The sequence below is a fragment of the Acipenser ruthenus genome, chromosome 4 (genome assembly GCF_902713425.1).
Source record: "Acipenser ruthenus chromosome 4, fAciRut3.2 maternal haplotype, whole genome shotgun sequence".
Classification (NCBI taxonomy): Eukaryota; Metazoa; Chordata; class Actinopteri; order Acipenseriformes; family Acipenseridae; genus Acipenser; species Acipenser ruthenus.
In genome coordinates, this window is record NC_081192.1 from 72,254,797 (window position 1) to 72,269,963 (window position 15,167).

Here is a 15,167-nt window from a genome sequence, read left to right on the forward strand (position 1 = left end):
TATGTGTCATTGTATTGTGCCTGTGTGTTTTTTGACAAGCTCTGTGTTGTGTATATGTGCAACAGTGGTGAGACACTTTCCTTGGTGTTTGCTGAAATACGTCACTTCCATGATTTGCTTTTCTGTTTGGAGCGGATCATTTCCAAGTGAACTGGAATACGTGTGGTTTCATGTTGCAAAAAGTTGAAAAGGAGCAAAGTGGCAAGCCTACCGAGTCCACTTCCAAGCGAATAAGACCACCATTTCAAGCGATCTCAGTTCACTTGGTTTAATGTGCATCCTGGTGCGATTACATGGTTCTCTGACGTTTCACATATCACTCCAAGTGAACCGAACCGTACTTCAATCCGCATTTCAGGCCCTGTCCACACTACATAACCGATCTCGAGAACCGTACTCAAAAATGTTTTAATTAATCCAGCTCAAAGCGTCCACACGAAAGTACAGTTTCATGTTTAGTCAGGCTTAATGCATACAAACGCTATTGAAATAGTTTGGTTACAGTTTCTAGTAGCGCAATGGACTGTGGGACTTAATATGACATTATCCCACCATGTGATGTATTTTACGTTTACAACCCGACAAATATGGAGCCCGTGCCTATGGAAGACAGCGCTTCTTAGTATGAATGTTATGGCTTTTACTTCTTAAAAACACAAGGTACATTTTATCATATGTGCGTTCCTTTTTAAACTCCGACGTTCTCCTTGACCGATTTCATCGCTGCAGATATCAATGTGCCTTGATTTCGGCATCTGATCACGTCACTCCGTGATCCACCATTTTACAGCAAGCCTCAGAAATTGTATACGGTACAGCAGTATTGATAGTCATTCTCAGCTCCTTCAGGTGCGTGTTCTGAGTACTGTATTTGTAATGTCCACGCGCCAAAACATATCAGAAAGCATTTGCGGATATTGGAGGATACACACAAATTTAGTTCATTATTACAGCGTCCACATTTCTGATAAACCGCACTACCTAGTATACTGCTCCCTTTTACAGATATTCCCATAGAAAAGTTTACTGTAGTAAAAGCATAGCAAAGTGTAATAAAGGATAGTGAAAACATGGTTAAGCATAGGTAAGCATTGTAAATAATAACAAGGTATGGTAAAGGTTTGGTAAAATTGCAAAATACCAATTTAAAATACTATGGTGGTTCCCATCAATTGTAATAACTTTATAAGACATTGTCTGCAATCAACACAACTAGATCTATGTCAAGAGAAAAACAAATCAAGTCTTACTTGTCTAATCTGCAGTCAGTTTTCCTTTTTTCATTGGGATAACGCTTATTGCATTCTGAGCTAGGAGACTACAGCCTGATAGTTTATTAGGTCTGTTGTTTCAATAATCTATGGGGTGTATTTAAACCCTAGATCAGTGGTTCTCAAAGATGTGCCTGTAGGCTGAACTGTGCTCCTGAGACCAGAGAGACACAAAATGACATAATCTAGAACACTGATGTACAACACTGATGTAGCAATGGGAACAAAAGCCATTGCAATGTACTGCTCTGTGCTGACTGATGTCGGCTTTTGTTCCAATCTAATAAATATGTAATCTAATGTCATTTTAAGTCACATTGTGGAATAAATAATTGGATAAGTGTTAAGAAAGAAATATTATCATGCTCTCAACCTTGTGTGAAATACACAAACTGTATTTGCCCCCAGTGACCAAAAAGACTGAGAACAACTGCTGTATAGACTCTGCTGCTTGGCTGGTATTCTTCCTAGGATCTACATCTTAGCATTCCTCTTAATACCTTATCAATTATCTCCCGCCATGCTATTACATCTTGTTGCAGGCTTTTAATACAGTTTACAGTATAAATGTACGGTCCTTAATAATGAATGATGTTTTGATGTTTTGCAGTAAGTCAAATACTGAGGGATTACTATAGGAGAAAATCAACACACACAAACCATTGGATTTATGCAGGACCTGTACAATCTTATTGCTGAATACGATATATATATATATATATATATATATATATATATATATATATATATATATATATATATATATATATATATTTTTTTTTTTTACTGCCTGGATGCCAAGGAGCAATATAAAAGTATTTTTAATTGCTCGGTGAAACATATCACCCAGCAAGCGTAGGCATCCCCGCACTAATTGACTCAGGCAAGCTCACAGGGCAGAGCTGCAATTTAGATCTCCAGTGTTTCTGAGGCTGTAGGTGGGCACCACAGCACATACTGGCTACAATTCAACAAGTTGCAATTCAAGGAGCTGCTATGCGGCTGGCTAATTATTCACGATGAACACCCTTGGACAAGCAATGCACATGAGCAAAGCCAAATAATTGCAGCTTTTTAGTTTTCAATTAGTCATACATGCCCATCCAAAATAAATGTTAATTTAGTTTGGCTCTTTTTTTACAAAATGCGTTATTAGAGCAGATTTCCTCCTTTTTTTTTGCACACTTTAATCCAAGATGCTGAACCGAATTACCGTCTGGGTCCAGCCAATAATAACACATATCTATCTATATGCAAATGTACCATCTGCATTTTGTTTAAAGAGCCCATGAAAACTGTAGATTTTTTTTGTTTGTTTACCTTTAAAGTAGTAACAATTAATTTTTCAATAAAATGTTATTCTAAAATCACGACTCACATCAAAAAATATGTTTTGTAGGTTTCTATTAAAATGTATATTAGAGCAATGAACCCTGCATTTGCCAATAGCACACTTTTGATTCGTCATATTGATTCAACATACTATTGAGTGATTTCAGTTGAATTGTTTCAGCCACATGGAATTTTTTTTGCGATTCAATTTTTGGCTTAAGAGCATACATGCGAGCTGTCTTATAACAATGTAATCATAAAAAAAGTAGCAAAGAACTATGAGTCCTGTTAACTTAAATGTCTACATGCACAGTCCCAATGATGCTCATCAATAAACGCATTGCTCATGTCCCATACATTGCTGCAGAAGCTCCTTGTTATGGAGACAACATACCGAGTTGCCCAGCTGCAACAAGTTCCAAATTATTGAAACCACAGAGCAAAGCCGTCTGAATTAGAACATGTTCTACTCACATGTCTGTCTCGTCCCAGGAGATGCAGGTCTGATTCGTGGTGCCCTATTCAGAGATAAATTAAAAGCAAAGGGTTGAATGAATTGCAGACATCTGGGAAATAACTGATGCATTTAAGTTATTAAACAAGACATTCTCTTATCAAACAAACATTTGTGTGATAAAATATATTGCATACAGGTCAGTAGATGTGCCATGCAGAGTATGTTTATGTTAATAAAACCAATATAATATGTTTTATTTACTGTGTTTACAATTATAAATCTTAGACACCATTAAAAATGTTTAAACAAATCAGTTACTGATTAAAAACTAAATTATGGTTGTTGTTGGTTTTTTAAACTCTTTTTTTTTATCTCTATGTTGTGAATCTGGGAAATGTGTTCTGTTTTCCAAGTTCCCCAATTTCAGACATTTTATCCGTTCGTTTTCTTCAAACTTGACTATTTATCTATTGTTATGACCCTGCAAATACAGCACGAAAAGCACATTTCCAGTTAGAATAAAAGATATACCGGTAGGACACTGAAGAAATTGAAGAAATTAAGAGAGTTCTAGCATTGAAAATCACTCAGACTCATTGTAAACATCCTTTATAGATCTTCAGCTTGAGCGTCTGGTAGTGTATGTGTGTGCTTGTGTGTGGGGGCTCATTTATAGTGCTTTCTGAGTCAAAAAGTCCCCACAAGGTTAAAAAAAAAAAAAACCTGACAAAACCTACCTTATAAAGACATAGGCCATGTCTCTGTAGTGTTAAACATGAACTTTAATTACTGTGCCCATTCTTGAGTTTAGAATAGTTAATCTACACAATAAGGGAATCAGTTCAAAGTTTACAAACGCTATAAACAAACACATGTGTGCTCCTGCTTTGTTAAAAGGCGGTACTTACATTATAAAGATGGGAAAACTCAATCTCCAGTGGAGTGGACAGAGCATTAGGAGTCGGCTTTATTATGACTGAAATCACCCTGGAGTTCAGCACGGTATTGTTCCTGCGAGATTAGAATACAGATGAAAAATGTAAACAGTTTACATAAAACACAGGGTGGGCTTTCATCTATTAAAGCTTTATTCCCATAATGTCCCTTTTGCATCTCTGAGAGGTTATTACATGTTCTTTGTGATGCTAAATGTCATCCTGCTCTTATTCTGCTTGTTCCCAGGAAATGTGTGGATGCATATTATTTTTTTGAAAAACAATAAGGTGAAAAAATTAATAAATGTACAGTTATGCATTCCAATGTTAAACCTGGTTAGATCTTAGTTTCGAAGTGCACCTGGGGTAGGAGGCAGAACAACATCAAGTAACAAATCTAAATACAAAGGCACAAACATGTAAGTACACGTAAGGAACAGTAAAAACATTGGTTGCACTGCTATATTTACAGTGCAATTGCAGTCTAATTCATTTGACAAGTTTTGCCAAAGACCCATGTGCTTTACAGTTCATCGATTTTATTTTAAAAAGAGCACTGTAGTAACCAAGGCTGTTAATGCTGCACAACCAGTAAACACAGGTGCATTCCTCCTCAGTGTTTTTGCAAAAAAGATTATAAAAGCATGACTGGCATGTAACATTTTTTCTCCCCACAAAGCAATTCAGCACCTCAGCGCTTTGTTGTGCTGCCTCTATATCAGTGGTTTGCAACTCTGGCAGCCAGGGAGTGATGTGTACACTGCAAATGCTCCACTTCTAGCTCTGTCTGTCACACTGGGGCCTGAACACACTGTTCTGACTTTCCACTTCACAGGAATCGGTGGATTAGCAATAGGAGATAATTATGAACCCTACCGTACTTCTAGATCAAATCCATTCAAATCCAGCAATTAAACTAACATGTCCAGGAAGCACTGGCTGTGTGTGAACTGAGTTCACACTGAGCAGCTCAGTTCTCAGTGGAATTGTATCTACCACCAACACGGTTATATAATGACATCCCTTATAAAGAGTTATCTAAAATTTGAAATGTCTGCCAAAGAACCCTTTGAAATTCTCAAAGTTTTAAAGAATATTGGGGTTTACTGCAGAGAACCATTGCCAAGGGCTCTTAATGGTACACTTTAAGGGTACCACATAAAAGACCAACCAAGGAACCTTGAAAGATTTTATTAGAATCTTTTTGTATAGCTTCATGGAACAGGGAGTGAACAGGCTGTCGTATATTTGCTAGTTTTAAACTCCAACATTTAACACCCCTGAGGAGATAATTAGCATGGAATGGAACAAGTGGAATAGAAAATGAATAGCCTTACCTTTGCAGGTAAAGAACACTGCCCAGGTTTCTGTACAGAACAGTTCCAATCATGAAAACAGAGGAGTCATCCTCATCTGAAAAAAGTAAAATAAAAATAATATTAATAATAATAATAATAATAATAATAATAATAATAATAATAATAATACATTAGCTAGATGTGAAGGCAGCCAGTGGCCTAGAACTAATTACAGTGAATCGGAGGAGGCCTTTATACAACAGAAATATAGGAATTATATAATTTACTATCAACATAAAAGTAAATTAACCAAATTAGTGAACTATCAAAGAGTAAAATATTAAGGAAGCACTATATGTTCCACGGGTGAGCTGAAATGTGGGTTTTTCTCTTTAGAAATAGCAATAGCACAAGTCTCAAGTAGCATCTTTAGCCACAATCCTTGACTGATGTACTGTAAAGTTGAAAGAATAAAAAAATAAAACCTGTACTGTGAAAAACAAAATAACATTGTAAGCAGCACAATGAACACATCAAGCAGGCATGCAGAACACTGGATCTCGGTGCTAATTTGTCTTGTTTGTTGTTATTGAAATCCAGCTAAAGTTGTAAAATAATGCTGGTGAAAGAGCAATAGAAAAGACCTGGAACCATGCTCAGCCATAACCCCCAATAAACAGCGAGAGTCGATGAAGAGGATCAATGCCTTTGCAAGACTTCAGGAACTCATTCCAGCACAAGAATGTTTGCACTAAATCGGTTCTTGTAGACCTTTAAATAATCTAAGCTGTTTCCTTAACAAACTTGATGACAACGCCATTTATAAATTAGGTTATTAAAGACAAATCAGTGTAGGGAGCTGAGATTATGCAAGCACATTATAAATGTCATTATTAATGCTTTATAAGGTCTACTAATAAACACTTTATTAACCCCCATTTATAAATGGTTTTATGGATATTTATAGCTTGCTCTTTCATATTTATGTAGCATCTATTAATCATTAATACATGGTTAATAAAGTGTTTATAAGCAGACCTTATAAAGCATTAATAATGGCGCTAATAAGGTGCTTTATAAATATGTATAACCTGTTTGTTCATAGTGTATATACTATGTACACAGTATACAAATAGTAAAAGCAAATGAATACTCAGAGCATTGTTTCACTTTAGCCTATAGGCTACTGTAAATAATAACGGTAACACACAAAATAAATCATGCCTTCTCTGTACAAATTATTGTAAATTTCGGAAATAATAAAATATTATTTTAAATTGAAACTAAAGGACATTAGCGCACTTTTCCCCCCCAACCACTTAAGTACACAAAACAACAAAATAGTTCATGTTGCTGCATTAACAAGCTATGATACCATATAGTACCTTACTTGTACTGCACACAATAATGAAAAAATAAATCAATTTTTTAGTGATTTTAGTGTTTAATGTGACATATTTTGCACATAGGGTACCTCCATTTTCTCCAAGAATACCAAAATAGATACTGAACTTACAGTGTTTATTATGTCAAGGGCGCTGAAGTTCTGAACTTTCCATTAGATCTTTTGGGTTAATATTTCCTTTCTGGAAGTGTCTCAATTCAGTTTTTTTCATTGTACTTGCATACATTTTACCTATATCAGAATCATATTTATATGGCATTTACATTCCCTTGCAATGGGCACCAAATGTGTTTACACACCTGTATAAATACGTGTGTGTGCGTGTATGTGCGTGCATGCATTTGACATACCTGGCACTCCTGTGGAGAGGGTGCTCTTGGAGATGGTGACCTTATCCTCTGAATTCCGTGCCCAGTCCACCATCCCCCTCCAGACCTTCTTTGGGAAGCTGATGTCTGTGGCACTGTTAGCCGAGCTCTTGTGGATACTCAGGACTGAGGGACAGAAAGGAGGAGAGGGAAAGAAAGGGGGTAAGAGAGAAATAGAGGGAATGTAGATAAAGGGGAGAGGAAGGGTAAAAAGAGATAGGGAGAAAGGAGAGAGAGAACAAGGGGAGAATGGTTAAGGACAAGAAGGGAGCAGGAAGAGAGAAAGTGGGGGAGGAGTGGGAAAAAGTGAGGGAGACATAAACAAATTACTTTCTGTTACCATAGCAACCAGAAGCAACCACCTTTGTATCCGAACATCAGGACAATTAGCCAGAACCTCCATTGTGAGTTACTAAATAATGTCTGTCCTCTGGGATTCGGTCCAGGGCTGGGAGAAGTGTTTGCAGACCCTACTATCTTAGACAGTGTTTGAAACTACAGGAGTAGATTTATACAAAAGAACAAATTACATTCCTGGCAATCACTTGTGAAAACCATAATAAATAAATATTTTGATTAATTTTCCTTTTTTCCTACTTATATAGACAGAGTCATTTTATTTTTATGTAGGTGTATTGTATTTAAAAAAAAAGAAACATCATTGAATTTTCATCCCTGTGACTTCACACACCATTTCCCCCTTCCTCTGTGATTTTGAACAAATGTACCATGACTGCTCTGTGATTTTTAGTACAAATTTCAGTGACTAAATCCCAGCCTTAGTCATGATATCCTGCAAGTGCAAACAGCCAAATAGAGCTTTAAAATCCACTCTTAAAAATGAATCACTAAAATTGTAAGTGCTTCCTTGGAAGAAAACCATCATGAAAATGCAGGATGTGTTTTATTTTATTGTTTGAATCGGCTCTTCATCTCACACAATTGCTTATCTGCTTGCCTGAGAGGGTTGCTTTTCTCCCAGGACCCAGGGTCAATTATTTCAAGCACATGTCTTCAAAATGTTCCCAAACAGACATATTGTTGCCAAGCAACCCAACGAATCATAAGTTCTTTACAGGATAGATAGGATAATTTCTTCCTCATTTTATTATTTAAGATCTTTACATTCCAGGAAGAAACACATTGAAGTTGTACACTTTTAAACTCTATTTGCTCTCTCTCTCTCTCTCTCTCTCTCTCTCTCTCTCTCTCTCTCTCTCTCTCTCTCTCAGGGACAGAGCATTGGTCAGTCCCAATTCACAAACACCCCCTCTTTTGACTAATTATCAAACAACTCATCAAGTGCTTGTAGAAGTCGCAGTTATGTGATGGAGCAAGGTCCTTCCCAGTGCTGTACCCCTAGATGTTGACAATACATCCTAGAAAAACTCAATTGTGCATCTAATAATAATAATCTTTATTTTATATAGAGCCTTTCATGTGTATTTCAAAGCGCTGAACAATAAAAAAATAAAAAATAAAACATAACAATGTGTTCATACAATAAAGGCCATTGAATAAAAATGTGTTTTCAACTTAGATTTAAAAGTGGTTACAGATTCACTATCCCTTATGACCTTCGGGAGGTCGTTCCACAGCCTTGGGGCTAGACATGAAAAGATCTCAGCGAATCCACCCTGTTAATATATCAAGAACGAAACATGACTTCCACAGTGGGGTCTGCTTTAATGATCTTAACAGAAGCTTATCTTTTCTTAATACCGCAACTCTTTAAAGTGATTGTAGATCAATTCCATAAGTGTTACACATCTTGCACAGCCATTAGCGACATAGGTCTAAAATGTGCAGTTTTTAAAGAAGCACATGTTATAGCAAGCATGTATTTCTATTTTAAAATGCACACCTGGTACTACAATAGATAACACCTGGTACCCAGTCTGCTTGTCTATGACTAGTCTAATGCTGCTTTACTTCCTTGTTCAGTTCATCACAGCAGTGTCTTCTGAGGCAAAGCATGTTATTGACTGAATATATTTCTGTCAATAAGTGAAGTAGCTCACTGGTTATTGACAGGAAAGACACCAGTGAAGGGGTTAGGACAATTTCAAATGACACAGGAGGTGCAACTGTCTAAAAGGGTGGCTGACAAACAGAAATTTCTTTAACTTAGTGTAGTACCAGGTACCATGTTTTAAAATGAAAATACATGTGTGATAAAACCATAATCGCTTTAACGCCAGCTGGTGTTTACCAATCAGGGATACTTTCTAAATACAGTGGGATGGGTTCTTCAATATATTATAAGGATCTACTGCTGGATCCCAGTATCGAACAGTCAGACCATCCACTCCCTTCTCTGGTCTTACCAAGGTTTTCAGTGACCTGGTAGGAATCTCTGAAGTCCTTCATACGGAACCCGATGATGTCAATGAAGTCCTCGACTAGACGGAACAACTCCTTGGTATTGGGACCCTTCTGGAAAAGAAAGCATAACACGCTGAAAATCAAACTAAATACTAGATTGTTCTGTCTGGCTCCATTCAATTTAATCAACTATAACATCATTACACAGCTTTATAAGTAGTCCTTTGTCTGCTAGTTTTTATGTAGCTGGAATCCATTTCAATGTGATCTACAGCAGGATACTCATGTTTGAAATATGTATGGATTGTCATTCCCAGTTATGATGGGTACATACTCTAGGGACAGGCACTGCAGCACCTTCTGTAATATCTACTGTTCTGCGTTGAGGGTCATCCAAGCTGACCAAAGAAATAGTAATTTAGCTGTGTCCACTGTCAGAGGTTGCTGCTTCCATGCCTGTAAAGTTTACTACGATGTAATGCATGGTCATTCCTAGTTCCTTATAGATAGAAACTGTAGGTTTCGTAATCTGGTGAAGCCACTTACCAGCTGTGCCTCATCCCATCGCTCCCGGTTCTCTTCCGATAACAAGTTTGAGACAATCTGAACAAAGTTCTGTGATGGAGTGAAAAGAAGCAGGGTTATTATTATTATTATTATTATTATTATTATTATTATTATTATTATTATTATTAGTTTATTTAGCAGATGCCTTTATCCAAGGAGACTTACAGAGACTACGGTGTATGAACTATGCATCAGCTGCAGTCACTTACAACAACATCTCACACGAAAGATGGAGCACAAGGAGGTTAAGTCACTTGCTCAGGGTCACAGAATTACTCAGTGAGTGAGCCGTGATTTGAAACGGAGACCTCCTGGTTACAAGCCCTTTTCTTTAACCACTGGACCACACAGCCTCCTATGTTACAACACAGAACTCTGATAAACTCAGGCTGACATGTGGGTGCAGTTAATGAATCAGTTAGTCATGGTTTAAAGAACTCTCTTTAAGTGTTATGTGACTCCTGTGCATTTCTTTGCATAACTTTGCCCAAGTGTATTTGAGGTCATCCTGCAAGTGCATATGGGTAGCTGTCAGCAGCCAGGCAGTGGCAATTCAAAGGGTTAACAGGCTTTGCTAAATAAGTAAAGGAGAACAAGTGAGATTATAACCTGGCTGTATAATGCTCTGGTGAGACTGCACATCAGAATACTGCGTACGATTTTGGTCCCTGGATTACAAAAAAGGATCGAAGTTACTATTTCAAGAACTGCATAGTGATCAGGATAAGAGTAGACATTTGGAGTTGTGAAGAGTGGATACAGAGTATGACAGAGGGATGTATATCATTTTTGCTAAGATAGAATGCATTACCATTCCACATTGTAGCTGCTGAATCGATTAAACAAAGATGTGAGATCGATCAGCAACGTGAAACCGGGCAGATGGCATAACTCTTCTTTTGTTCTTATTTTTCTGATGTCTACTTTTTGCATCACAAATGACAGAAACACACACACAGACTCATAGAACCACACAGACCTGCAGATCCACAGCTTTGGGGGTGTAGTACGCCCTCCGGAAGATCTCAGTCATGTTCTTGAGCACGTCCATGATGGCCAGAAGGTCTCCACTGTAGCTTGTGCCGTCCTGGGAGATCTCCATTAGATTTCTGATGATGTCTGACACCCCGTCCCCAATCAGCCCTCTCTGTGCTTTCGACAGGTGGTCCCTCGTCTGGGAGTGGAGAGGAAGAGAGAGAGTCAATGGAATCGGGGACAAGGGCCACAATCAAAGAGAGGCACCAAGTTCTCAGATTCATGTATAAGGCCTAGTACTGTGGCCGAGAAGAATGAAAATACCTGGAAATACCTGGATACTTCTGTATATATACAGTACTTTCCTTGCTACAAATACATCACCTTTTGTAATCACAGGTCTATTTCATGAATGTAATGTCAATCTAAGGCTAAATCATAAAATGATCACTTGAAACTGTCTCACCGCAATCTGTATGTTCCTGTAGTCATTGGAGACACACTTCATGTAAGTAGGTGGCTCCCAGTAAGCAATCCCCTCCTCATCCAGAGTGCACTTCCGCAGGATCAGCCCTGGATCAGAGTAATGCAGAGCAGACCATTACACCATTACCATCCCATCACTCTCTCACCATTGTCATCTGTATTCTAGGACTGTATTTCCGATTAAGTCTTTAAGACCCTTAGCCAGTTCAAGTAACTAATGTAGGACCTGCTTGGAAAAACAGTATGGATCTTGAGGGCCAGAGTTAGGATACCATTGTTTTACTAATTATTTTAAATAAACAAACAACATCGGACTACAAGTGAAACAACAACAACAACACTGAAGCACTTTATCATGAAAGCTATCACAAAGGGCTGTGCTATAATTAAAGAAAGCTAAAGCCAACAGCCATGTAATAACTGAGCCTGCATCCAAATGCCAGGGTATCAGCTATGATTTCATAACCTGCTTGAAACGTTAGTTAGTAGTACAAAAATAAAGGCTGCTATTGCATTGTGATCTGGAGGGAGTGTTTCCGTACCCGAGGCGTTGGGTGGGCAGCGCACTGTGGCAGCCTCTCCGGACGGAGTCTTCTTCCACACCACTTTGGCGTAATTCTCCTCCTCACAGATCTCATGAGGTTCTGGAACACACATATAGCAAAACATCTGTCAATAGTTGGCAGGGCCCTTACTTCCACAAACCTACCAGACTACAACTCCCACAAGGCTTTGTTTCTTTGGGATTTAGAATTCTACATCAGACTTTTTCCAGGTAATTAACTCTACACTTTTACAGTAGTATAGAATTGGAACAAGAACCTGGATACAACTGTTGACAGAACCTTTGTTTTTTTGTTTATTAATACATTATCATTTTCATAGTAAGAAGAGACATACAGCATACATAAGATCAGCAATAATAAAACTAAACACAGGAAAGTGGAAAGGAGAAAAAGACAGAAACAGAGAACAGAAATAATAATTAAATGGTGGAGTCGAGGGAGAGCATGTCAAAGTAAAAAAATGAAGGGCTGCCATACTGTATAACACTTTTGAGTAGATCCACGCATGGTATATTTTATTTTCTCCAGCTTCAGGAAATCCATGACCTCTTTCATCCATTGCAAGTGGGATGGTGGAGCAATCATCTTCCAATTAAATAGGACACGCTGTCTTGCCAACAGGGAGGCAAAGGCCAGAGCGTCTGGCAGAGGTTGCGATACATTAACATCCTCTGGGATCACTCCAAAGAAGGCTAATTGGATTAGGTTCGATGGGCACTTGACTAAGCTGGGAAAATGTTTCAAAGACCGAAGTCCAAAATGAAGCCAAATGAGGACATGACCAGTACATGTGAAAAAGATTTGCAGGAGCTTAATTATTATTTTCACCAATTTCACTTTGCATAAATGAATGAAGTTGAATGAATGAATTGAGTGATATCTATGTTTATTCCTGCATAGCTTGTGAGGAGCTCTGAGTGTGGGTGTGAGCTGCTTATTTCTCCCCATGCCCTGTACCCTATCCCATCACTAACCTGGGCACCTCTTTTCATTGCAGAGACGGAACTCTCCCCGGGGTCCTGGGCACTGCTCCCCCCCGAAGAAAGGTCCGTAGCAGATTCTCTCTCGTTGCTGTGTGCCGCCATCACATGTCTTTGTACAGCTGTCCCACAAACCCCACAGCTGCCACTTCCCATCCACTAAAAACAAACACAAACACTTTGTATAAACTTTTCAAGATTAAACCTATGCAAGACCCCAGCCTGCACCATACATACCCTTTCAGAGATCAATAGATATGTTTCTAAGATGTTCAAATACTGGACTTCTACTGGAAATAAGTCTATGTTTATGCTTATCTATGCTTTATATTGATTTTACTACACTATGCTATGATTTACATACATAAAGAGAAAGCCAAAGTCTGCCACATTTCCTACCTGGGCACTGTTTAAGGAAGCAGTTCCTGGTCTCTACCCAGTGGCCGTGACACTCAGACCCACCGTACGAGGGCCCATTGCACTCTCGGATTCGCTGCTGGGTCCCGTTAGAGCAGGAGGCTGAACATGAGCTCCAGCTCGACCACTCATTCCAGTTCCCATCCACTGCAGAGACACAACATCAGCTACTGGTGACAACATACACTGGGAACTTCAACGGCACCATCCAGCACCATTGCAAATGCAACACCAGGCAATGCATCACTGGTAATGACAATACAATACAATATATATATATATATATATATATATATATATATATATATATATATATATATATATATATATATATATATATATAAACAAAAGCCTATAGAGAAGTATTGCTTTACTCATTTAGTTTAGTGTTCAAATTAGCATATCTACTGAGATTCAACATATCATTGAATATGGACCACTGCAAAACTGCTTTAAAGAATGGCTTCTGGGATGAGTAGCACTTCATTATTAGCCTCTGCTACTACCATAATATTGTTTCTTTCAGGCATTTTGTCTATCCATTTTGTGAAGCTGTTTGATTTAAATGTAAAAATAAATATATAATATATATCCATGGCTGAAATGCCAGTCTAGCTGTTGAATCAATAACCATAGCTGGCTGAGCTCAAGGAAGTTGTAGTAACAAAATTCCTAAAAATTAAGAAGCATCTGACAGTTTATTTATGTTTTGATATTGAAAATAGTATTGTGCTTTTCTATAAACTATAATATTTGTTATTTAGATTATTTTTCTTAGTCTCAGCCTGCGATGTGACCTAATTGTCTTTTGTCACCTTGTAATAAACCTGCACAAATAATCACAAACCATCCCTCCTACAGTTATTAAACAGACTTGCAGACAGGGGGACAGAGAGATTGTGTACGTACCGGGGCAGAGGGCGATGTTGCAGAACTTGGTTTGCTTCTCGGGCCCCTCGCAGGGGTTACCCCCAAATTGGGGGGGCTTGCAGGTGCGGGTGCGGTCTCTGTAGCCCCTCCCACAGGTGGATGAACACAGGCTCCATGGCGACCATTCGTCCCAGGCCCCGTGCACTGCAATTAGAGTGGCTAAGGTGTGATTTATAGAGGAGAAAAACAACCAACATGCCCCTACTGTAGTTATCAACTGCACTGACTGAGGGACCTCCAGCAACCGAAGATAGAAAGACACAAAGCTGTACAGCTATAGCCAAAACTTTTGCATTACCCTGTATAATTAACTAATTTTGCTTCATAAAGTTGAATGAAACCTGCTGACTGCTACGTTAACATATTGAATCACATACTGCTTTGTAGTTTTTCATATACTTAATGATATACTGACAAAGTAGAAAAATTAGACGTTTCGAAATCTAACATGAAATACTGTACTACTATTATGGCTTCCAGTAGACTTTTTCAGTATTATTTTGTAGTTTCTTTGATTACATGATGTTAAATAAAAAAACTTTAGTCCATAGCTGTAGACTCCCTGGTACTGTAACAATATGAAAAAGTAACAACGCAGTGGAGTTATCTTAACTAATGTTGTCTTCTTTTCCTTAATGTTCACTTTGCATATAATTTTCTATTTCAGTCATCTAGTCCTGGTGACTTTTAAAAACTCAGAAGTTTAAAGCACCCCTTGTGACATCAGAGTGTAATCTTTAACCTGTCCCACATGTACTAGGAGTTCAGACATGATTCTGAGAGCACTGCCTGAAACACCTAAATACATATTTGTACATTTCATTGGTTTACAGATCTGCCGATTTGTTTTCTTTC

General features: G+C 38.1%; 1 protein-coding gene across 6 annotated transcripts in view; it reads right to left on the reverse strand.

Annotated features, from left to right (window-relative positions):
• LOC117400494 (adhesion G protein-coupled receptor B1) overlaps nt 1-15,167 on the reverse strand; it is a 102,501-nt gene that overhangs the window by 41,498 nt on the left and 45,836 nt on the right. For 5 of the 6 annotated variants that reach the window (XM_059022727.1, XM_059022726.1, XM_059022731.1 and 2 more), the window contains 12 exons: nt 14,292-14,456; nt 13,365-13,529; nt 12,960-13,124; nt 11,962-12,063; nt 11,400-11,506; nt 10,938-11,132; nt 9,938-10,006; nt 9,394-9,502; nt 7,049-7,192; nt 5,333-5,408; nt 3,969-4,071; nt 3,078-3,121 (listed from right to left, as the gene is read on the reverse strand). In XM_059022727.1, coding sequence (XP_058878710.1) covers nt 3,078-3,121; nt 3,969-4,071; nt 5,333-5,408; nt 7,049-7,192; nt 9,394-9,502; nt 9,938-10,006; nt 10,938-11,132; nt 11,400-11,506; nt 11,962-12,063; nt 12,960-13,124; nt 13,365-13,529; nt 14,292-14,456 — 1,444 coding nt within the window. Of the gene's footprint in view, nt 1-3,077; nt 3,122-3,968; nt 4,072-5,332; nt 5,409-7,048; nt 7,193-9,393; nt 9,503-9,937; nt 10,007-10,937; nt 11,133-11,399; nt 11,507-11,961; nt 12,064-12,959; nt 13,125-13,364; nt 13,530-14,291; nt 14,472-15,167 lie in introns of all 6 variants that reach the window. The other variant, XM_059022730.1, reaches the window with a different exon arrangement.